The following is a 25,209-nucleotide window of genomic DNA, read 5'->3' on the forward strand; positions in this document are numbered from 1 at the left end:
AACAATTCACTGGATAAAGTATACAAATAGTGCTGGAGCAACTGAACAACCATAGAAAAAAAATACGACTTAAACCTTACACATTATTAAAAAGTTAACCCAAAACAGATCACAGACTTAAACGTAAAATGTAAAACTATAAAACTTTTAGAAAACAACAAAACAGGTGAAAATCTTTGGGACCTAGGTCTGGGTGATAAATTTTGGTTTGATGCCAAAAGCACAATCTATAAAAGAAAAAATTGATAATTTGGACTAATCAAAATTTAAAAAAAAAGTCTGCTCTGTGGAAGACTGGAAGATGATGAAAACAAGCTACAAACGGAGAACATATTTACAAACCATATATTCAACAAAGAGCTGTATCTAGAATTTATAAGGAACTCTCAAAACTCAATAGTAAAAAGATAAAGGATCCTATTAGAAAATGGGCAAAAGAAGAGATATTTGAGGATACACAGATGGCAAACAAGAGCATGAAAAGATGTTCAACATCATTAGCCATTAGGCGAATGCAAGTAAAATACAAGATATCACTTCACTTATCACAATAGCTAAAATAAAAAATACTGATAACCCCAAATGTCCATGTGGATGCAGAGAAACTGGATCACTCATATATTGATAAAGGAAATGGAAATGGTACGGCCACTCTGGAAAAGAGTGTTTCAATTTCTTACAAAACTAAACATTCACTTACCATATGATCCAGCAATTGCACTCTTAGTACTTTATCCCAGAGAAATCAAAACTTATGTTCACACAAAAACATATACACTATGTTCAAAGCAGCTTTATTTATAATAGTCAAAAACTGGAAACAACCTAAATGTCCTTCAACACGTGAATGGTTAAACAAACTGTAGTACATCCATACCATGGAATACTACCCAGAAATATAAAGGAACAAATTATTGATATATGCAACAATTTGGATGGATTTCACATGTCAATGATTGCCAGGGATTAGGGGTAGATGGAGGGAGATGGCTGTGGCTATAAAAGGGCAACACAAGGACTCCTGTACCTTGACCGTGGTAGGCATACCAATCTGTATGTGATAAAACTACACAGAAAACACACACACACACACACACACACACACACACACACACAGAGTACATGTACAACTGGTAAAATCATGAAATCTGAATAAGGTCAATGGCTTATTTCCATGTCAATTTGTGATACTATGCAAAACGTTACCATTGGGGAAAATGAGTGAAGGGTACATGGGATCTCTCTGTATTGCTTCTTACAACTTCACGTAAACATATAATTACCTAAAAATAAAAAGTTAAATAAAAGTAATGATCTAATGTATATCAAGGTCTATAATTGTGCTCAATACTTGAACAGGAATCATCAGTCATTTATCTAATCAACACCCATACTTGGCACTGTGCTAGGCAATGGAAATTCAATGGTGAAAATGGTAGGCATGGACTCCACCTTCAGACTAGGAAATATGAAAATACTTCAGTGTAGGAAGAGGGTCATCACATCTTCAGTAACACATGTGAGAACTGGAATCAAATCACTAAGAATAGGAGAAAGGATATTTTGGAATACTATATGGTCATTAAAATGATTATGAATACTATTTAACAACATGGAAAACTGCTTACTGCATTAAAGGGAACACTAAATACAAAATCATATATTCGTCAGCATTATGATAATTAATGACAACTTGTTTTATATGAATAAATTTTTATTGAATTTTAGATAATTAGAAAGAATAAAGAAATGCAAGATAAATGCTTTCTAAACAACATCTGATAATATCTTTTCTGTGTCATAGTATCTTCACTTCTTTATAAAAAGTATAGACATTCATTTATTTAAGTTTTTACAAAGTCAAGAACCATCAAATGCAAAAAAATAAGTAATACTAAAGTAAATTCAGCATTTACCAACATTTAAATGGTTGCAATGGTTAGGTTCTGAGTTTGGCCTTCTTGGAAAAATCAGTGCATGCACAGCTGTTGTCTTGTATTTATTCAATTAAGTCCAAAAATCAGGAGACCACTCCCTATGATGACTATGCTTGCAGGTAAAAAGGGCAAAAAGCATGGAGGGAAGAAAGTGTTAAAGGACATATGTGGGAAAGAGAAGACACTGATCATAGGGTCAGTATCATAATTTAAGAGATAAATCTGGGAAGAAATCATTTGTGGTTGCTTCAAGTGTGATTAAGGTGAGGTAATCACCAACACAAGTATGGCCAGATCTACATAGCACAAAATATAGTGATCTGGTAAATTATTTGATGAACTGCAAGGCCAGACGAGCCAGGTAATTAATCACAAAAGGAGTCTTTTTTTTTAGAGTGGTGTAAAATACATTTGAACAAAACCCTGTGCAAAACTGCAACACTGAGCTGTCTCAGACAAAGGGCAGACCTTCCCAGTAGCACACCTGAAAACACTCCTTTTGTCTTGGTCTTATCTCTTTTGGAAAAACAAAAACAAAACAACTCCTGTCCTCCTGGCCACAACCAACTAACCTCTACTTGTCAAACAAGGAGAAAGTTATCTACCGCTGTGCAAGAGGCATCAGATGTTATCCTCATTAAGTAACCTAGTGTGATAACAAGGGAGACCTGAGCAGCCCTGCTCTGAATGGCTGCTCAGGGCTGCAGAGGTCCCTTAGCCACAGCCTCGCTCTCCAGAGACAGACCTCCTGCTGGGATCATCCAACAGAATCACTGAACGTGGTGTTAAACGATGGTCTTTTCTTTCCTAACCCAATTTCCCTCATGTATTAAAATGACAACAAGAGTTTTCTTTTAAAAAAATATTTTTCCACAAAATAATGAACAGTAATTGCCATGGACCTGTAACAGATCCTAGAAAAAAGTAGACAGGCAAGAATCTGTCAATACAGCAATATTCCAAATATGAAATTCATGGTTCAGGAAGAGATAAATAAATAAATATGAAGGGACTTCCCAAAGAAATTTCCTTTGTTTTTCCCCATTTCTTACTGGGTTTTGTTTATGTAAAAAATTTGATTCTATGATACAAGACCCAGCCTTGTGGGGACCAGTATGAACCATTTATGCCATTACACCCTCAAAATAATGAGGGAATGGGGAGAAACAGAACATATTACAGGCTTGCTCATTATTTTTTCCTAAAGATACCTATCTTTTTAAATAATTTCATTATTTAAACACCATCTGGCACTTTAGTCTCTAGAAAAAAAAATAACATAAAGTTAGTCATGGATTAAGGAACAAGCCCATCTGGATGGCAGTTTGGGTTTTAAGTGCTAATCCGATCTTATACCTTCTTCCTTGGCTTGGCACATCTTTGAGATCCAGCGTTTGAATAGAATCCCAAGAAATCTGTGGTGGAGGAAAGAAATCTTCATGATGGGGTAATCCAGTCCCTGTTACAAATCTTAGTGGCCAAGTAATAGCATTTCTTCTTCTTGGTGCTTTTTACTAATATAATAATAAGTAAAGTGTTTCTTTTCTAGCACTTGCCCCACCTCACTCCCCATCATATGGGGGCATTCCATTTATTTTTTTCTCAACACTATATGCCCTCATGTCCTATACCAGGGACCCAGCCCGACTCTGGGCTGGCACCATGACGGGTATGGCACCAATTCGCTCCAGTGTTGCTTGGCTCACGGTGTAGGAGTGTGTATGCTGAGGCCGAGGCTTCCTGCTGACTGAGCCATTGCTCTTAGGCATGACCTGTGGCGGGGACCCTCTGTTAGCTGTCACTACCAAAGTCTTATGTGGAGTTGGAACCAGGTGGTTCCCATTAGCATAGATGGATGTTATATTGGCATTGCCTGAGTGGACGGAGAAAGACTGGCGCAGGTCATTAAAGTGGGTGAACGTCTCTGTGGTTCCGTGAGCTTTTGGATTCTTGCTCCAGTATCGACTGTTGTAGGTATTGGAAGAGGTCATTGTGTTGTTCTCTGAGGAGGATATCTCGGTGTGAAATGCTTTGGCAGAAGAAGAACATTTAGGCGGAAGATCATCCTCTCTGAAAAGCAAAACAACAGTTGTTATTGGGATATATTTGAGGTTTATCTCATCCTCCTGCCCAGGACTGTTTCTTCTCATGTTAACGCTAAAATGTCTGTGAAGCACAAATCCTCTGGAGAGGCCACACTATCATGAAAGCAAACATGGTGGCCCTGAATGGCCTCAGTTTGGCACTCACTCCCTTTGAGACAATGGTCAAGTGATAATTTCCTCAGCTTCTCAACATCTAAGAGTAGAAAAGGAAATATCAGATCTCTCAAAGATTGTCCCTTCCAATATAAGTGTAATAACAAATGGCACTTTTTTTTTATTGCTATAAATAGAAAAATAGCCCATGAAGAAATCCACTGCACTAATAGGTATAAAATAGCTAAGAAACCAAGCTATGGGTTGTGGGAAATAGTTATTTCCTCAAGAAATGATTAGAGTTGTCCTGATTCAACTTTCCTTTGGGGTTGGGTAAACTGTGTGTGCTAAGAGGTTTTCCTCAGTAATCTTAGGCTAGGATGGATCTATCCCTGTCCACAGCCCAAACTCTTAAGAATTACAAGAGGCTAATCTTTAAGATTAAGACATTAATGAATTTTATATTTATTGAGCATCAGTCATTCTACTAGATGTTTCAGAAAAAAATAAGAAATAGTTCCTATACCCAAGAAGTCTACAGTTAAATGGGGATGGCCATTAATAAAAGAACATTTGCAAGTCTGAGAGGATGGGCAAGGGGCTAAAAGACAGCTGTGTGAGGAGGTGATGCTTGGACTAGTCTTGAATGGGATCAAGGAATTTAGTGAAGGGAAGGATTAAGGGAGAAGGATAGGGGACAGAAGCATGGGCAAAGACCCTGACACATGGGAGAACGCAGAACAGAGACTGGAACAGAGAGGGAAGGGAAATGGCCAGAGGTAAGACCAGAGAAGAGAGTGAAGGTCAGATCCTGAAAGGCCATGTATGTTATGCTAAGGAGTCATTAAAGCATTTTAATTAAAGATTAAATGATGAAATCTGAGACTGAGCCTGAAACTCTTAAGTCTCCACAATACGGTGAGAGTCACTTTTCTTTAAGGATAATTTTGACGTTGTTTTCATAAGGCATTCATATTTTTGTCTGAACTTTCACACCAACCCATACTGCTTTGGCCCATCTGTGCACACATACTGTGGGCTCTTCTGGTGTTCCTTCTTGCTTTATATTCTCATTCTTTCTCACTATTGTAAGTCGATGTGAGTTTAAACCCATGTTTTAAATTAATCTTTCCACTGGGGCAGCCACCTTCCGCCAAAAGTGGGAGGAGCTAGTTGGCACTTACTGGCCCCTCCTGTTCCTTCGTGATGCAGTGAACAAAGCTGAACAGTACCATGAGGAAAAGTGATATGACATACATGAAAGTATTTTGACCTATTATTCTAAAAGTAACTTATTAATATATAGAATTCTGTGTATTTGGCAAACAATTCAGTGACTATTGAATGTGGAGTCTTCAAACTGTTATATGCTAGTAAAATACTAGCCTTGTTGAAAAATAATCAGATCAACTTTCTCTTCACACTTTGTAAATGAGTAGTTTATTTAACTAATGGGACTGTCCTCAATAGGGTTTCTGAGAAGAAAACAAATAACATTTACTAAGCATTCAGGCGTGAACTTCAGATCTATTACCTCATTTTAACCTCACCATAAATTTTCAGGTTAGTATTATTTTCCTTGAGCACACAATTGAAGAAACTGAAGCTCAGAGAGGTAAAATAATTTTACTGAGCCACACCCCTACAAAATGGCCAAGAGGCAATTTAAACCAAGCCTGGCTTCAAAGCCTGTGCTCCTTCCATTCCTTCAAGGTTGGGTATTTGTTTGTTTTTAAGACCACTTGAAAATCTCCAAGTTAATTCTCTGAGTTCAATGCATTTGAATGCAGAGGCTATGAACGCAGACTCTGGGGCCAGACTGCCCCAGTTTTAATCTCAGCTCTGTCACTGACAAGCTATATGACTCTGGAGAAGTTACTTAACCTATCCATAGTTCAGGTTCCTCATCTGTAAAATAGGCATAATAATGATGCCTAGCTCACAGCGTTATCACGAAGATATTATATGAAAGTGCTTGTTTAAAAAATGAAACAAATATAAAAATATACACACACCATATAAATGGGAAAAAGGGTACCACTCTGAAACCAATCTCTACCAAGTGGCCAATTGTCGATGGCCTGCAAACTCAACACTTGTTTACAAAAGCAAAATGAAACAAGAGGAAAGTACTTATGTTGAGAATTAACACTTTTCAAAAGCTGTCACTAAAGGGGAAAACTTGGTTCATGGCTTGAATGATTAAGACCTAATTAATATGATGTGCACTCAGTTTATTTATACGTAGAAAATGTTTCCATAAAAATCTTTGGTTATAGAAAAAAAATCTACCCATAAATCTATTTTATATTACACAGGCTTTCTACTATTGAGAGAGACCACAGGAAAAAATGTGAGCTCAAAAATATTAAAATAATACCCAAAGATTCTAGTATTCCTATTAAGAAGGATATTGTCTTTATTTATAGCCTGTATTTTATATTGTTTTGGATTCTTACCAACATTCCCTTTAAGAAAAGAAACAGAAATGAGCAATTCATTCATAACCCTACCTCATTCAAAAAGCACACTCTGGTTGAAATTCTTCATTCTTAACTCCCATTTCACTGAAGTTCTCTGTAACTCTACATGGCTTATCTCTCTCTCTGTGTTTTGTTTTTTTTTTAATCCCTAATCAGATCCATGCAGCCTAAGATTGATGTCCTATAGGTCTATACCACAAGTACCTAAAGATCATTAGATTAATTTACAAATATACAAAATCTTAAGGCCATTCAAACTGAACGGATATCATATGGAAACAGGCATATTTAATTCTACAACTCATATGTATCTAGTTATACAATACACACACAAAAACACATACAGATATACGGCGTTTTACTCTTCCATATGTGAATTTTTTTCTTTACGGTGAATCCTGCTACCATAATTTATCTTATTTATCTGTGAGATGATAATGCCATAGTTACCATTTACTGATTGGCCACTCTGTGCTAGGTCCTATGCTAAGCAAGGCTTTTACATACATCAACAGCATTTCACTCGCACAACTCACTAAGCAACTAAGGCTTTTGGAGCAGTTTGCTTGCTGTCTCAGTATCCCCCAGAAAGTAACACAGACATGATTTGAAAACGGTTCTGTGAAAACCCATGCGCCTGATCCTTTGCTACACCACCTTGTATCCTGCCTAGCAGGTCTCATCACACAGCCTGAAAGAGATCATATGCTTGGCTCAAGACTAAAAACTCACTCTTTTCCCATTATGCACACAAATCTGAAGCTACCCTGGTCTGGATAACTCAAGTACAGATGAGAGCAGCAGAAAAAAATTGTGCTCTTCGACATGAAACCTCCCAAACGCTGCCCAGTGAGACAGTGACAAGAAAGAAAAAGAACAGAGTACACAACTGTTACACTCAGAATATCCAAAAGAAGAGTCAGGTCCAAGATATGCAATCCACTGAAACCTTGGTTACTGGCACAGCTTCAACATGGGAGGAAAAAGATACAACTGCCAGGGACTGGTGTTCTGCTAGAACCCAACGTAGTTAAGACCCAACTGCCACAGTTTTTTCTAAAAGCCAAGGCTAATAAGAGCTCTCATCCTTTTTTAGATACCTGCAGCATATATGAAACAAACATTGGTTTCCTATGAAACCATCTTAATACAGAAGGTGGAATTAGGTAGACACAGAATAGGCTTCCTAATGGTTTCCATTGGGCATGATCTTTCACCTGCAAATCCCAAGATTTTTCTTGCATAGGGTGAGAGCGGTAAGGAGCTGTGTAACTACAGAACTCTAAGACAAGATAGCGAATGTCCAAAGTGAACAATAACATTAGAGCTGGTAATTCATACAATGTCAAGAGACAAAAGAAACTAACACACGCAGGGCAGAACTTGTGAAAGGAAAAAGGCAAATCTTCACTTTTTTTTTTCTCACAAACACACTTGCGTGCACACACACAGACACCTCACCTCAGAAACTATCATGTAAGTACATTTCAGCCAGAAAAACAAGAAGTAAAATAAAGAGTGATTAAAAAAGACAACAGCCACACCTTGCTTTGTTAGAGAAGACAAGGCATGACAACTGCTGATAAAGAAGAAAAGGCTAATATCAAATATATCAAATGATGATTGTAATAATGTAATTTTATTTTGATCAAAAGAGAGTTGAGGGAGTTACCACTGCAGAAAAGCCTGATAAAACAGAAGATAACAAACAGCACTTTTTCAAAGATTGAGCTTCTATCCCAAATTATGAAAGAGTCTATTCATAATAATGCAGTTCCTTTCTTCTAATTCTTCCTTGAATGCAGGTGGGTATTAACTCTCTCTTGGCAGACCCAGCAGCCCTCTCTCTCCTCATTAAAATCACTGATGATCATTGCATGAAGTTCCTATTCCATGCAGTAGCTAGAGGGTGATGTATTTGGATTCAAATGTGGGGGGAATAGAGAAGTCCTGTTTAGTATGCTTTCACCTAGCTTTCACCATGGTATGTGCTGACAGTTACTAGACACTGTCTTGGCTCTAATAAAGCCGAGCTTTGATTCCCATTTGACTAATGATTCTTATATATAGCACCCTTGTACATAGCAGGGCACAGAGTGAGGGTGATAGGAAGGGAGAAAAATTCAGATACTCCTGACCCTAGAGTCATAATATCTTTGACCCAAGCCCTGATTTCCAACAAACACACATGTAAAAGTGATATTTTGAATTCTGACCTAGGGCTATAATCTTATTTGTGATGGAACCCAAAATATGACGTTTGGACCCTGGCCACTTTAATTGTCTTGGTCATTACAGACTTGGAATCTTAACTATCAAGAAATCTTAACTGCCAAAATGAATAAAAATACTGACATCAGCTATGCAAGACAAGTTATCTGACACACAGACCTTATTTCATTAGGAATTTCTTCTTCCTCCTCCTCTTTATTTTTGCTTCTCCAATAAAAGAATGCCCCTAAAATCAGTGCAATGCAAAAAATGATAATAACTGCACCAGTACCAATGGCTCCAGCTATTAGTCCAATGTTCCTGGGCTGCGCTGCAAAATATATTTAAAGAATATTTAAGTAACAAATAAAGAGAAAAAGAACATATACTGATGCAATGCTAAAAACACATAAACTTACTAAAGAAACTTAATATGTAAAAAAATTGCCTTAAGTATTGTACCCACATAAAATCAAACCTCAATTAACCTTCTATCTGTATTCTGAGCACCTACAACCAACATATAGTAGGCTCTCAAACATTTATTGAATGAATGAGAGAATAAATGGCTCGCACAGCTTTAGTACACATAGTAAAGTACCTGTCTAGCTAACCTGATTAGACCAAATTAATCCTGGCAATCAGTGGGATGCTTTATTATCTCATCACAATCCTCTCTTTTGTAATCCAGAATTCTCAACTGAAGAGAAAATTTTAGCATTGCCTATTTTATCCTGGAGACCCCAAAATTAAGCAGATATATGGGATTAGGAAAAACCACAAGAAGGTCTTGTCGTGGCCATAAGATCTTTACAAATGTCCCTAAGGTCTATAGCACCACACAGTAACAACTGATTTGATTTTAATGATCCTGAGAAAGAGACATTTTTTCAGAAAGAAGATATCATATTACTGAGGCTGAAAAAGTGTATCAACACATTTAAGCAGTATTTTCACAAATAGTGACTAAAACCGAAATAATTTCTATTTAATCTTCAGACAACCTGAAGACAATTAAGCAGACCCCTTCATTTCCTGGTTTATGAAGATCTTGGAGTTCCAGACCCAGAGTCGACATTGGAACTTTATATACTTACGTGAAATAACCTGGAGATCCAAAAGACAGGTGCTGGTTCCAATGGCGTTAGAAGCTACGCACTGATACAAACCTGAAGACAGAGCGCTGATGTTCCGGATGGTGACTGTTCCCTGGACCTGGTCTGTCACAAAAAATAATAATCAGGTGAGGATTTAGGGGAATGGATTAGAAAACCAAAGAAATTAGGAGAAGAGAAGACTATGAAAATAAACAGATAAACACTGGAGAGCTACCAAGGATTTCTTTTTTTTTTTTTTTTTTTTTTTTTTTTTGAGAAATTTTTTGTTCATGAGTGTTGGAGAATAAAATCACTACATCACATTAAAGGCCTGGCACTACAGAGGACTGTCCTAAATGAGGTCAATCTTAAAACAATCTGCAGATTATCGTGTTATGCCCTAAATGTTAGCAGCCTTTCGTGAGGAAATGCTGGCTAATGCCTATTTTAGAGAATTTATGAGCAGTCACACTACATTTTAATTCTGAGGTAATGTAATAACATAAAAAGCAAGTTAAACTCATTACAATAACATTCACTTCATATCTGATGGAACAAATATCAACTCTGTGTTCTAGGGAATAGGATGTTACTCCCTTACAACAACTGTTCTAATTGTCTGTGTTAGTTCAGGGCCTCTAAGAAGCAGCTGTTAAGACATACAAGAGATTTACCAGAGGAAACGTTAGCAAAGGAAATGCAGAGCAAGGTGGAGAAGACAGGGAGAGCCTTCAGATGCTGATGCAAGTCTGATTCCTACTAAGGGGAGAGGGAAGGCCAGAGGACTGGGTAGGAAGAGTCTCACACTGCAGCACAGTTTTACGGAAGTTTAAACCAGGCTGGCTGAAGGAGAGGCCTTAAGCCAAAGTCACCCATTAAAGGAGTCGTGTGCCTTGCAGAAATGGGCCTGCATTGGTAGCCCTGCTGTGCCCACTGGCTGGGAGCAGGGCAGGGGAAGTGTGGTGTTGATGTGAGACCTGGCAGCGAGCGGGGCTGTCAGTCAACTATGTTCCTCACTGCAGGAGATCTGAGTAGTGCATTTGCAAAACTACCACAGTGGTATTACCAAGAAAAGCTTCCATAGTTCACATTTTAGTAATTCATCAGCATTGTCATAGTTTGATTATTTATTCCTTGTAGGTAAAATATAAATGATTTACAGTAATAATAATAAAAATGAAAGTTAATTGGTATTGCTATGTGCCAAACATTTGCTAAGCCTTTTATAGGTATTATCTCAATCTACAGTGACCCTGTGAAGTAAGCAATATTATTATTATTATTAATGCCATTAAACAGATAAGGAGACTGATGCTTCAGATGGGTATTAATATAACACAGCTTGTCATTAGGATTTGGAATTTTATGGAGGGCTGTCTGACCTGAAAGTTCTGGACTTCACTGACTCCCTTAGCCAGGACACAACACATCTAGTCATTATCAACCATTGGAAATAGCTGCAAATTTAGAAGTAAGTAGAAAAGCCTCCTAATGGCACAAGTAAAACAAAAAACAAATCTGGCATAAAACCTATGTATTCCTGGATCAAGACCTGGAGTTATCCCAGTCACTGCTGACTTATATTTACATGGAATTAAGATTTTATTATCTGTTTTCTGTTGGCAACCTTCACTTCAGTCTAGATCAAAGGAAGAAACAGAGAAGAGGTGTCAGCAAAAAGCAGTCATGACCACACATGTATGAATTTATTAACTAATCCATTTAATAAATAAATATTTACTAAGCACTTTTCTGTGTGGGCAGTTTCTGAGGATAGCATTACAGTGATGAACAAAACAAACTCTGTCCCTTACCTTAATGGGACAAACAGGCAAGCAATTATAATAAATGTGGTAAGTGCCAGAATTAGAGAATACTGGGTACTAAGGGAATTCATAAGAGGGGCATCCTCTGAGTTCCCAGGAAATCAAATAGAACAACACAGGGGAGGAGAAAATAGTTGCCCACTAGACTGGTCCGAGTACCTGAGTGAATTCACTGAAAGGCCCACACACATTGACAGCTCTCAGTCCTCTACCAAAATATAATGGATGGTGTTATAAAATGACTCTGAATCACCCAACACTTGAATTAACTTCAACATTCAGGGCAGGAAAGGAGAGTTTGTTTTGTTTTTCAAATGGGAATACTGAAAAAGGTTAAAGCTATATTATATGGATGGCTTACTTATCTAGTACATGATGCTTGATAAATTTAGACACTTGGATTGTACTGCACATCTAAGTCAAAATACTTGGTGGCTTCTCCATTTTCTATTGTACACCACTTCCTTTCCTTAAAAAGGAAGATACCTTGTCTTTAGTGTCTATTGTGTACCTCATGCACTGTACAAGCTTTAAATATATCTTCTAATCTTTTTAACAGGTCTAGGCTTTATATTCCCTACTATTCAAAGATAAGAAGGTTCAGAGAAGCGATGGATTTGCCCAAGATTCCACAGCACACAAGTAACAGCAATCTATAAAAACAGGCCTGTCCAAATGCAAAGCTCATAGTCACCACCTATACACTTGGCATTCCAGTAAGCCATTTAAAAACATTATTCCTTGGAGTGCATCAACAGAGAATTTCCTAATCATGAAATGCTCTAATACTATTAGTTAAACTAAACCACCAGTTTAACTCCACGTTCAACTCATATCCTAACGTCATCAAGAAAGAAAACCATAATCTCTGGCCAACTTACCCCATAATTGTACATGCAGTTTTTTGTTTTTGTTTTTTTTCATAAGCCCTGAAATTCTAGAAATTCGATCAGCTCACATCAACCAGTAAAACGACCTCACTGGTATTTCCATAGAGACAATTTGGGAAATTTTTAACAGCTGATCTAAGCATCATGTAGAAAAAGGTTAACTTCAAAGACTGTTGCTTCAAAAAGTTATTTTTAAAAGGTGAAGTCACAGCTCTTCCATTTGTTTCTATAGATACAGATACAATGAGCAAATTTCTATAAGAAATTTTTTTTTTTTTTAAATTGTTCTTAAAGGAGGTTGACATACTATGCTATAGCTAACTCAGATTGTAATCAAGGAATGATAGACACATTGATAAGAGAGGATTAACCAGAAGGAAAACATAAGCCCTGTTTATGTAAACAGGGCAAAGCAGAGACGGGAGCACCTCTTCAGCAAACACAACTGTTTCCAGACAAAAAGCACATAGCCCTTCCTGAAACTAGAAGGGCTAATTCTGCAATCGGTCTCTTCAGTTGGCCTGCTCTGGCGCAAAAGTAATTTGAAGTGAACTTAAGAGAATAATTTTTTTTCCCATCTTCTTCATTTTAAAGAATAGGGAAAGTTCAACTATGTGAACTGAATAGTTGAGAAAGCACAGACAAAATCAACTCTCACTTTGTTTTAGTTAATAGTAACATTATATCCCACACAAGCTGCACTAGACTGGACTAGAATTAAAAAGAAACAAATAGTACTTTTCTATCATTGTCATAAGACTATGGGTTATATATTTTTTTGTTTCTGCCAGCAACCCTAGGGATTTTTGCCAGTTTGAGACCAGACGTTACATTAGCATTTTTGACTTGGGGATTCCTATATCACACAAGCAAAGTAAAATTAGGCTTGACATATAAATGTAACTAAGATCTTGGAACTTCTATTTCTCACAAAAGGCTTTTTAAAACCTACCAATACACCAAAGCAGAGGTAAACATCCATGTCAGAGCAAAACATAGTAGTTAAGAACATGAATTCTGAAAGCCCTGGTGTGACACTAAGGTTCATGTGTCAACTTGACCAGGTGATGGTGCCCAGTTGTTCGGTCAAACAAGCACTGATCTAACTTACTATGAGGACATTGTGGACTTAAATAATCAGTAAGTTGACTCCATCTATGGCTGATTACATCTATAATCAACTAAGGGGAGAGTCTTCCACAATGAGAGACAGTTAATACAACCAGGTGAAGTCTTTAAAAGGAGAGGTGATGAATTCAGCAGTCCAAAGAGAAATTTTTCATCTCTACTTTAGCCAGCCAACATACCCTGGGAAATTCATCAAAAACCTTCATCAGAGTTGCCAGCTTGCAGCCTGCCCTACAGAATTTGGACTCATGCATCCCCACAGTTGCATGAGACACTTTTATAAAATCTGATTATTTACAGATATATCCTCTTGGTTCTGTTTCCCTAGAGAACCCTGACAAATAAAGCTTGGTACCAGGAGGGGTTCTTGAGAAAAGAATCTTAAAATCGGTATTTGCAATTGGTTTTCTACTCTGATTAAATTCAAAGGCACTAATAACTCTATTTCCAATAATCAATATGGCATTGACAGTCCATGGCATGAGTTGGCAATTGATATACAAACAATATCACCATTTGATTCTGCTAATCATATGTTTAAACAAGGCAAGGCTCTGAATGACAGTGTTTTTGACACCTTAATAGAGTTTTGTGCAGTTAAGAGGTATAACGATGTCAGCTAGTTGTTCATAGATATGCTGGATACAGTTATGAAAGAAAGAGATGAGCTGAAGGCTTCAAATTTGCAACTCAAGTGCTGTATGAAAGAAATAAAATTTCTATGTGTGCCCTGAAAGAAAATCTTATTTCTCATGGCCACAGACTTGAGACCTCTGGAAACCAGACCCAGAGTCTCATTACACAAGTAGCAGATTTACAACATAAACTGAATTCCCAACCTTGCAGGGTGTCTGCTGTTAAAGTGAAGGCATTTATCGGGAAGGAATAGAATCCTGAAAATTGGGATGGGGACATATGGGTTGATAATGACAGCAGTGGGGACACTGAAACCCTAGATTTTGCTGACTCTTTGCTAGATAAACCTGTAATGGTCTGCACTGAGGAAACAGCTGCCCTACCTCCAACCTGCCCAGAGGAAACAGCCACCCATCTCCAGACTGTCCTGAGGAGTTTGTCATCTAACCTCCAACCGAAAGAGGTTAACCTTTGAGTGCCTGCTAAACCTGTACCACCTTGCCTGAGGAAATGGCCCTTATTCCTCTGTCCGGAGATATTAATCCTGTTTCACTGGATGAAACTACAGGGGAATGCCCTGAAGTACTTGGCTTAGAAGTGAAAGACACTTCTAATTCTTTCCATGACCCACACCCACCACCAAGCTTTCCTTCCAAGCCTATAACTAGACTAAAGTCCCAACAGGTCCCAAAAGGTGAGAAACAAAGTGTGACCCATGAGGAGATACTCCAAAAGAACTTCATGAGTTTTCCAATTTATATAGACAGAAATCAAGGGAATATGTGTGGGAATGGATATTAAGTGTATGGGATAATGGTTGAAGGAATATAAACTTGGATCAGGCTGAATTTACTGATATGGGCCCACTAAGCAGAGATTCTGGATTCAATATTGTAGCTCAAGGGGTCAGAAAGAGCATTAACAGTTTGTTTGGGTGGTTGGCTGAAGCATGGATCAAAAGGTGGCTGATACTTCAGGTCGAAATGCCAGAACTGCCCTAGTATAATGTAGAGGAGGGGATTCAAAGGCTTAGAGAGATTGGAATGTTAGAGTGGATTTACCACGGAAGACCTGCTCACCCACCCAGGAATGTCCAGAGGACACACCTTTCACCAGGACTGTGAGGGATAAATTTGGGAGATTAGCTCCATCATCCCTGAAGAGCTCTATAGTCACCCTTCTCTGTAGGTCAGCTATTACTGTGGGAACTGCTGTCACTGAGCTGGAATCCTTCAACACAGTGGGGATGATCAGACTGCAAGTTGGCAGAAGCCACATAGCAGCAGTTAATCACCAAAGACAAGACGGGCATGGCTACCACAATGGACAGCAGACTCAAAGCAGCAGTCAAAATAATCTGACTTGCAGAGGCTTATGGTTTCGGTTAGTAGATCCTGGGGTACCTAGCAGTAAAATAGATGGGCAGTCTACTAAATTCTTGTTTGATCTGTATAAGCAGAAGGGTTCTAGGCCAAGTGAACAAAAGTCTAACTTAAATTATAAAAACAGAGAGTCATGGCTTCTTAATCAATTCCCATATTTGAGACAGTTTACAGACCCAGAGAACCTTCAATGAGGGGAAGGCCAGGTCCCCTGTAAGGACTCTGTTACACTGCCAAAAATTTAAACTGTTAATCTTCCTCCCATTCTTCCCCAAGAAGACCAAAGCCTTTCACCAGGGTAACTGTGTACTGGGGAAAAGGAAATTATCAGACATTTAGGGGACTATTAAAAACTGCCTTAGGAGTGACAATAATTCCAAGAGAACCAAAACATCACTCTGGTCCACCAGTCAGAGTAAGGGCTTATGGAGGTCAGGTTATCAATGGAGTTTTAACTGAGGTCCATCTCACAGTGGGTCCAATGGGTCCCTGGACCCATTCTGTGGTTATTTCCCCAGTTCTGGAATGCAAAATTGGCATAGACATACTCGGCAACTGGTGAAATCCCCCCACTGGTTCCCTGACTTGTGAAGTGAGGACTATTATGGTAGGAAAGGCCAAATGGAAGCCACCAGAACTGCCCCTACTATTCTGAAAATAGTAAATCAGAATCAATACTGGATTACTGGAAGCATTTCAAGAGATTAGTGCCACTCTTAAGGACTTAAGGATGCAGGGGTGGTAATTTCCACCATATCACCATTCAATTCTCCTATTCGGCCTGTGCAAAAACAGATGGGTCTTGGAGGATAGATGGATTATCATAAACTTAACCAGGTGGTAACTCCAATTACAGCTGCTGTTCCATACATGGTATCATTACTTGAGCAAATCAACACATCAACTAGTACACAAATGCTTTTTTCTTCATAGCTGTAAGGACCACCAGAAGTAGTTCGCTTTCAGCTGCAAGGCCAGCAGTATACTTTCACTATCCTACTTCAGGGGTATATCAACTCTCCAGCCCTATGTCATAATCTTGTCCACAGGGACCTTGATCATTTCTCCCAACCACAAGACATTGCACTGGTCCATTACGTTGATGATATGTTGACCGGACCTAGTGAGCAAGAAGTAGGAACTACTCTGGACTTATTGGTAAGGCATTTGCATGTCAGAGGATGGGAGATAAATCCAACAAAATACAGGGCCTTCCACTTCAGTAAAATTTCTAGGTGTCCAGTGGTGTGGGGCATGTCGAGATATCCCTTCTAAGATAAAAGGTAAGCTGCTGCATCCAGCCCCTCCTCTGACCAAAAAAGAGGCACAATGCCTAGTTGGTTTCTTTGGATTTTGGAGACAACATATTCCTCATTTGGGTGTGCTACTCTGGCCCATTTACTGAGTTTTGAGTGGGGACTGGAACAACAGGAGGCTATGCAGCAGGTCCAGGCTGCTGGGCAAGCTACTTTGCCACTGGGATCCTATGATCCAGCTGATGCAATGGTGCTGGCAGTGTCAACGGCAAATAGAGATACTGTCCAGAACCTCTGGCAGGCCCCTAGAGAAGACACACAACACAGGCCCTTAGAATTTGGGAGTAAAGCCTTACTAAAGCCTCTGCAGATAACTACTTTACTTTTGAGAAACAGCTTCTGGCCTGCTACTGGACCTTCACAGAGACTGAATGCTTAACCATGGGCCACCAAGTCACCATGAGACTTGAGTTGCCTATTATGAGCTGGGTGTTATCTGGCCCACCAAGCCATAAAGTTGGGCATGCACAGCAGCACTCCATCATGAAATGGAAATGGTATAGGGCTCAAGCAGGTCCTGAAGGCACAAGTAAGTTACATGAGGAAGAGGTCCAAATGCCCATGGCCCCCACTCCTGCCACATTACCTTCTCTTTCCCAGCCCAGAGCTATGGCCTCCTTGGGAGTTCCTTACAGTCAGTTGACTGAGGAAGAGAAAACTCGGGCCTGATTTACAGATGGTTCTGCATAACACCCCAAAGTGTTTGGTAGCACCCCAAAGTGGACAACTGCAGCACTATAGCCCCTTTCTGGGATGTCTCTGAAGGACAGTAGTGAGGGGAAATCCTCCCAGTAGGCAGAACAAGCAGGGCACCTGGTTGTTCATTTTACTTGGAAAAAGAACTGGTCAGAGCTGCATTTGTATATTGATTCATGGGCTGTTGCTAATGGTTTGGCTAGATGGTCAGGGACTTGGAAAGAACCTGATTAGAAAATTGGTGACAAAGAGATAAGTGGATAGACCTCCCTGAGTGGGCAAAAACATGAGGATACTTGGGTGTCATGAGAATGCTCACCAGTGGGTGACTTCAAAGGAGGAAGATTTTAGTAATCAAGTAGATAAGATGACCCATTCTGTGGATACCAGTCAGCCTTATTCCCCAGCCACTCTTGTCATTGCCCAAAGGGCTCATAAACAAAGTGGCCATGGTGGTAGGGATGGAGGTTATGCACGGGCTCAGCAACATGGACTTCCACTTACCAAGGCTGACTTGGTTACAGTCATTTCTGAGTGCCCAATCTGCCAGCAGCAGAGACCCACATTCAATCCCCGATATGGCACCATTCCCCAAAGTGATCAGCCTGCTACCTGATGGCAGGTTAATTACATTAGACCACTTCCACCATGGAAGGGGCAGCAATTTGTCCTAACTGGAACAGACACATACTCTGGATATGGGTTTGCCTTCCCTACACACAAGGCTTCTACCAAAACCACCATCCATGAACATACAGAATGCCTTATCCACCATCATGGCATTGCTTCTGATCAAGGAACCCACTTCACAGCAAATGAAGTGTGGGAATGGGCACATACTCATGGAATTCTCTGTTCTTACCATGTTCCCCATCATCCAGAGGAAGCTGGGTTGATAGAACATTGGAATGGCCTGCTGAAGACTCAATTACGGCACCAACTCAGTGGCAATACCTTGCAGGGCTGGGGCAGTGTTCTCCAGGAGGCTGTGTAAGGTCTGAATCAGTGTCCACTTTATGGTGCTGTTTCTCCTATAGCCAGGATTCATGGGTCCAGGAATCAAGGGGTGGAAATGGGAGTGGCACCACTCACTATAACTCCTAGTGATCCACTAGAAAAATTTGTGCTTCCTATCCCTGCAACCTTAAGCTCTTCTTGTCTAAAGGCCTTAGTTTCAAAAGGAGGACTGCCTCCAGCAGGAGATATAACAACGATTCCATTCAACTGGAAGTTAAGACTGCCACCTGGTCACTTTGGGCTTCTCGTGCCTCTGAATCAACAGGCAAAGAAAAGGATTACTGTACTGGCTGGGGTGATTGATCCTAACTCTCAAGGGGAAATAGGACTGCAACTACACAATAGAGGTAAAGAAGGGTTTTCCTGGAATACAGGATATCCCCTAGGGCATCTCTTGGTACTACCATGCCCTGTGATTAAAGTCAATGAAAAACTGCAATAAGCCAATCCAGGAAGGACTACCAATGGTCCAGAAATTTCATTAATGAAGGTTTGGGTCACCCCATCAGGCAAAGAACCAGGGCCAGGTGAAGTGATTACTGAGGGTAAAGGGAACATGGAACGGGTAGTGGGAGAAGGTAGTAATAAATATGAACTACAATCACATGACCAGTTACAGAAACAAGGATTGTAATGTTATGAATATTTCCTTCTTGTTTTGTTACGGGTATATTTGTATTTGTACATAAATCAAATATCTTTGTTTTCTTATCCCCTTATCATATGACGTAAATTGTTTTGTGCATATCAGAGTATTTAAGTTATAGGATATCCAAGAGTGAATATTACCCCAGAACTTGTACCCTATTCGGGAGAGATTTAGTATGTTTCTGTCTGCATGCAAGACAGCTGAGTATTGTTAGGTGAAAAACATCTGTTACTGTTTTTTATTTAGATATTAAGTGTTGTTTAATGTCATGTGTATAGTTGCCAAGTTGACAAGGGATGGACTGTGATGGTTGGGTTCTTGACCAGATGATGGTGCCCAGCATCTATGGCTGATTACATCTATAATCAACTAAGCGGAGAGTCTTCCACAATGAGAGACAGTTAATACAATCAGTTGAAGTCTTCAAAAGTAGAGGTGATGAATTCAGCAGTCCAAAGAGAGAATTTTCATCTCTACTTCAGCCAGTCAGCCTCCCATGGGAAAGTCATCAAAAACCTTCATCCGAGTTGCCAGCTTGCAGCCTGTCCTATGGAATTTGCACTTGTGTATCCCCACAGTTGCATGAGACACTTTTACAAAATCTGATATTTACAGGTATCTCCTGTTGGTTCTGTTTCCCTAAAGAACCCTAATACACTTGGTTTGAATCTTCCCTCTACCATTTAGCCAGGTGAACCTGGGGCAACTGTTTAACCTGTCTGTGCTTCTGTTTCTTCCAATCTAAACAAATATGATAAAATCAAACTCCTGGAGGGTTGAGACAATTAAATGAGTTAATCATAAAGTGTTTGACACATTGTAAATGCTCAGTAAATATTAGCTGTTTCAGTGATTATTAATACCTAGGCAAGTGGGTGAAGTTATTCTGGTCCTTCCTCACTGAAAGAGTAACCTGCTCAAGGTCCTGGCTACTTACAGGGATCTCAGTTTACATCCCATCCACAAGGACACAAGACCAAGTCCCTTGTCATTGTGTGGCCATAGCTACTACCCTTCAAGACTTATATCCAGCGTTTCCCTCTGACTTCGATTCCTCTTTGTTTCTGGCACCTTGGGACATCCCTCTTGTTTCTTATAAAGCTCAGCTATGTATTTACAACTATAACTTACTAAGCATTTTTCGTGTTTGTACCCATCCAGGATTTCACATTAACTAGGACCACCATGTTGACAACTGAAAAATCAAACAGGACTAAAAAACCTTGTGATGATTTTTTTTTCTGATTAAAAAGTTGTCCATGACCATAAAAGCTTAAACAACAGAAATAATGTAGGAAGAGAAAAATTTCTTTTAATCAGGTTATGAAGTACAGTAAGTAGTATCCTAAGGTTTTAAATGGTTTCAGATGTCAATGCTGTTTTGTAACCTGATTCTTTTAATGTAATAATATATGGGAGATCATATCCCATATCATAAACATTTATTCTACAACAACTTGTAAAAATATATTGTAATGTACTTAGTCTCCTATTGTTGGATATGTAAGTTGCTTTGAAATTGTCACTTTGATTTAATTTCAACCTAATATGCTTTAGGCTATTGTTTTCTTTTTTGTTTTTTTTTAAGTGGTAAGAGGTTTCTTGATTTTTTAAAAAAATATTTGGTGTTGACTTTCTTTTACCCAGTGTAAAAGAGTCCATTTTTGAAAAAATATATGTTTTTGGTAATGACCCTGCTGGAGGGCATAAACTTCAGTAACAGTCTAACAGTAGTCCTTAATCCTCATTATGCATCAAAATAATTGTGTATTCCCAGGCCCCACATTTAGATATTCTGATTTAATTGGTCTAGAGTAGAGTCCAGAAGTAGTATTTTTTTAATTAAAAAATATTTCTAATGTGCAGCCAGGATAGAGAATCACTTGGCTAAAATGTTAACACACCAAGGATAAACATCAGGTCACAGAGGGTAATTCCTTTCTGGAATGACATCCATTCTCTAAATTGTGCAACCTCTTGGCAACCAATGATCAAAGTAAGTAGAGTTGCTCCTCACAATGGAATTTTTTCTCTTTGCTATCCAGTTAAACTTGAACCCCACAAGAAAAGTTGAGTATACAATTAAAACAAAATACTCTTTTAGTCTTAAAGACAGAGAGTAACCCTCAAACTTTGAAGAAACACAAGAGAACCTTAAAATACATGTTTTTAAAATTAGTGTTGATGGCAATTAATTTCCTATTCTAGTACTTTGGAAAATACATAGCATATTATTACATTTATTTTCATTATTGATGGTTGTTCCAGTTTGCTAATGCTGCCGTCATGCAAAATACCAGAAATGGATTGGCTTTTATAAAGGGGGTTTATTTGGTTACAAATTTACAGTCTGAAGGCCATGAAAATGTCCAAATTAAGGTGTCAACACAAGTATATCTTCATGGAAGGAAGGCCAATGGCTCCCAGAAAATCTCTGTTAACTGGGAAGGCATGTGGTTGGCATCTGCTATCCCAGGTTGTGTTCCAGCTCCTCTCTCAGCTCTGGGAGTTCTTCAGAATGTTGCTTTGGGGTGTTTTGTCCTCTCTTAGCTTCTCCAAAGTGTCAGCAAAAGTCTGCTCTCAACGGCCATCTCCAAAATGTGTCTCTCAGCTGCAGCCCTGAGCTCTTTCTATCTGAGCTCTTATAGGGCTCCAGTAAACTAATCAAGACCCACGCTGAATAGGTGGGGCCACACCTCCATGGAAATGATCTAATCAAAGATATTACCCACAGTTGGATGCGTCACATCTCCATGGAAACAACCTAATCCAAAGATTCCAACCTAATCAACACTAATACATCAGTCCTCACAAGACCGCATTAAAGAACATGGCTTTTGGTGAGACATAATATATCCAAACTAGCACAATGGTTAATGGTTTCTATAACAAAATTGTTTATTTTTCCTCATAGTCCCTGAGGGTGATTAACTCTTCTGCTTGCTTGAAGACTGTGCAGAACTTTGTATGGGGATCATAGCTGGAGCAGGACAGAAACTTAAATATCACTGGAGTCTAACACTATCATGTTACAAGCAGGAAGAATGAGGCTCAGAGAGGATATAAGGTTTGCCCAAAGTCTACTGATAGAAACTACCAACTCCCATTCTTCTGCTATGCATAGAAGCCGCGGGAATCTTGATGCTTCATCTTGAACCGCTGCTCTTATTTCTCTTCCTGGTGAAACTGTTTCCATAACCTTCTCATAGGAAGCAGAAATATTTTCATTCCCTTAAGATCCTGAATAAAAAGGTGCATATTTCTTTTTCATCAAGATGTTATTCTACCCAATTACAAATTTTTCCTCTTCCTTTTTGTCCTCTGACATAAAGGAAAAAAGAAGTTCCAGAGAGTATTTAGTACTCCCTCTTCTTTAAAAACAATCAAATGCCAGTGATTATCACAACTATATTCATTTCTTTACACATTCATTCATTCTTAAATATATATACATATACACACACACATACAACATACACACATATAAAGTATACACAGATACAACCCTTATTCTATGCACCTACTATAGGGTAGGGTGTTGGACATGGTAGAGAAATTGGAATATAAAGATATATATTTTCACCCTAGAGCTCACTGTCTACTGGGGGAGACAGATATAAACAGACAGTTACAGTGCTTTATGTTGAATGCTATAAAAAGATAGACATGACTATAAAGTTAAAAAGATAGAAATATTAATTCTGTCTAGGAGTCCAGGAAGAGCTTTATAGGGAAAGAGATTCCTGAGATGGGAAGGATTCTTAAAGGATAAGTAGAAGTGTTATCAGGTAAAAGGGGACATTATAAATGGATGGAACAATGCACACAAAATCTTGCAAGAATTAAAGCTTTACATTTTTAGGTGAGAAGTTCTACAAAGCTGGAAAGTTTCATGGGGGTTTGACAGGAGAGGGGGTTGGTAAGGTCAATGCAAAAGGCATTATGTAACCTGACAAGGAGTTTAGATACTATCTTTGATACTGTGGGTATTCACTGCAATTTATAAAACAAAAGAAGATAGTCACATGGGCATTTTCAAAACAGCCTGAGCAATCAGGATGAAAGATTTGCAGCCAAGTAATTTATGGGAGGCTTTGAAGATAGCCTGTGAAGAAACGAAGAGAGCATGCATTAAAACCCTGCTGATGGGATTGGAGAAGGGACAGGGAGAAGCGTGGGATTCAAGAGGCTGAAGACAAAAATCAACAAGGCTTGGGATTTGACAGGGTGTTGGGACTCAGACAGACAGAAGAGTCAAAGTTAACTCAAATTTCTGTCTTGGGCCATTGAATGAACAGTAGCCATATTAATTCAGAGAAGGAATACTTAGAGGTTTGCTTGAGGAAGGTAGTAAGTTAGTGGACCTGGCAGACCTCTAGATGGGGACTGAAATAATGAAAATAATTAACATTTCTCCCATGAGAATTAAAGTTTAACAGTCAACACAGAGATACACCGATTAGAAAAAATCCATTGGTGTCAAGTCAAAAGCAAGAGAAGGAAATGCTGACACTCAGTTGACATTTCTGAAAATCTAGACAGAAGTGTGTAGGTGAGAAGCAGTCACGATCTAACAAGTTAGTTTTCCTTGTTAAAAGTGTGTGTTCATGGCCCTGTCTGTTGCCAATGGTGAGTCATTCTCACAAGTAAGTATTAATAAATTTATATGCATATATATTTTATATGAATGCCTGAGTGGTATTCCAAGAAATAACAAGTTTTGGAGGCAAAATAAGTCCTTAACTTAGTAATTTTGATGCATGTTTCTGCATAATGCTGTTAATACCAGGAGATTTGAATATTACAGATGATGGGAATGTTGCAGTGGAACACACTTGACATGAAATCAGAAATGGACTGTGGCAGTTTGGAGCTGTTTTGCACCCCAGAAAAGGCCATGTTCTTTTAATCCATTCCTGTGGGTGCCGACCTATTATGCGTGGGACCTTTTGGTTAGGTTTTTTCAATTGAGATGTTACCAAGCCCATTCAAGGGGGGTCTTAATCCTTTTACTGGAGTCCTTCAGGAGAGGAGAACAGACAGAAAAAGCCCAGAGATGAAATAGAGAAAAGCCTGGAGAAGCTGAGGACCCAAAGAAGCTCAGAGAAGAAGTCACCGGAAACAGAAGCTGAAAGCAATGAAACCCAGGAGGAAAGAACCAGCAGACACCAGCCATGTGCCTCCCCCATGGAACAGGTGTCCTGTCTTCAGAGTCAAGGTGTCATCCTGTTGATGCTTTAATTTGGACATTTTCATTGCCTAAGAACTGTAAATTGTAAGCTAATAAATTCCCATTGTTAAAAGCCAGTCCATTTCTGGTATCCTGCATTCTGGCAGCTCTAGCAAACCAACACATGGACTTAAAATCTGAACTGGCAAAAGCAATATTACGGTAAGCAGACAAAACATTTTCATCATCAGTAAAGGCAAGGAGCTAAGCATGTACCCTAACATCCAACACAAAGAGATATTGTATATATTGTTAATTCAAGAAAAATCAACATACACATGAAATAAAATTTCATTTGTCTAGAATATTTGGCATTAAATAAAGATCAAGACAACTGGAGTATGTAGTTAATACTTCATAATGTTTTAAAATGTCACTTTAAGTAAGCTTTTAAATAGTAAACACTTATGGTATTATTTTAAAAATAATTTTTATTTGGCATTTATTTTGTGTTAATGTTCCCTTCTTTTAGTATTTTCTGTTATCAAATTTCTATATCAGGCTGAGATCATT

The 25,209-nt window shown here is 38.8% G+C and overlaps 1 protein-coding gene across 2 annotated transcripts in view; it reads right to left on the reverse strand.

The window, feature by feature from the left end:
• Positions 1–799: 799 nt before the first annotated feature.
• IGSF11 (immunoglobulin superfamily member 11) overlaps positions 800–25,209 on the reverse strand; it is a 190,593-nt gene continuing 166,183 nt past the window's right edge. Inside the window, exons 5-7 of one of the 2 annotated variants that reach the window (XM_037835961.1) lie at positions 9,999–10,049; positions 9,010–9,160; positions 800–4,007 (exon numbers count right to left, since the gene is read on the reverse strand). In XM_037835961.1, the coding sequence (XP_037691889.1) occupies positions 3,563–4,007; positions 9,010–9,160; positions 9,999–10,049 (647 nt within the window). In that variant the 3' untranslated portion in view covers positions 800–3,562. Of the gene's footprint in view, positions 4,008–9,009; positions 9,161–9,926; positions 10,050–25,209 lie in introns of both variants that reach the window. The other variant, XM_037835951.1, reaches the window with a different exon arrangement.

The sequence above is a fragment of the Choloepus didactylus genome, chromosome 1, assembly GCF_015220235.1.
Source record: "Choloepus didactylus isolate mChoDid1 chromosome 1, mChoDid1.pri, whole genome shotgun sequence".
NCBI lineage: Eukaryota > Metazoa > Chordata > Mammalia > Pilosa > Megalonychidae > Choloepus > Choloepus didactylus.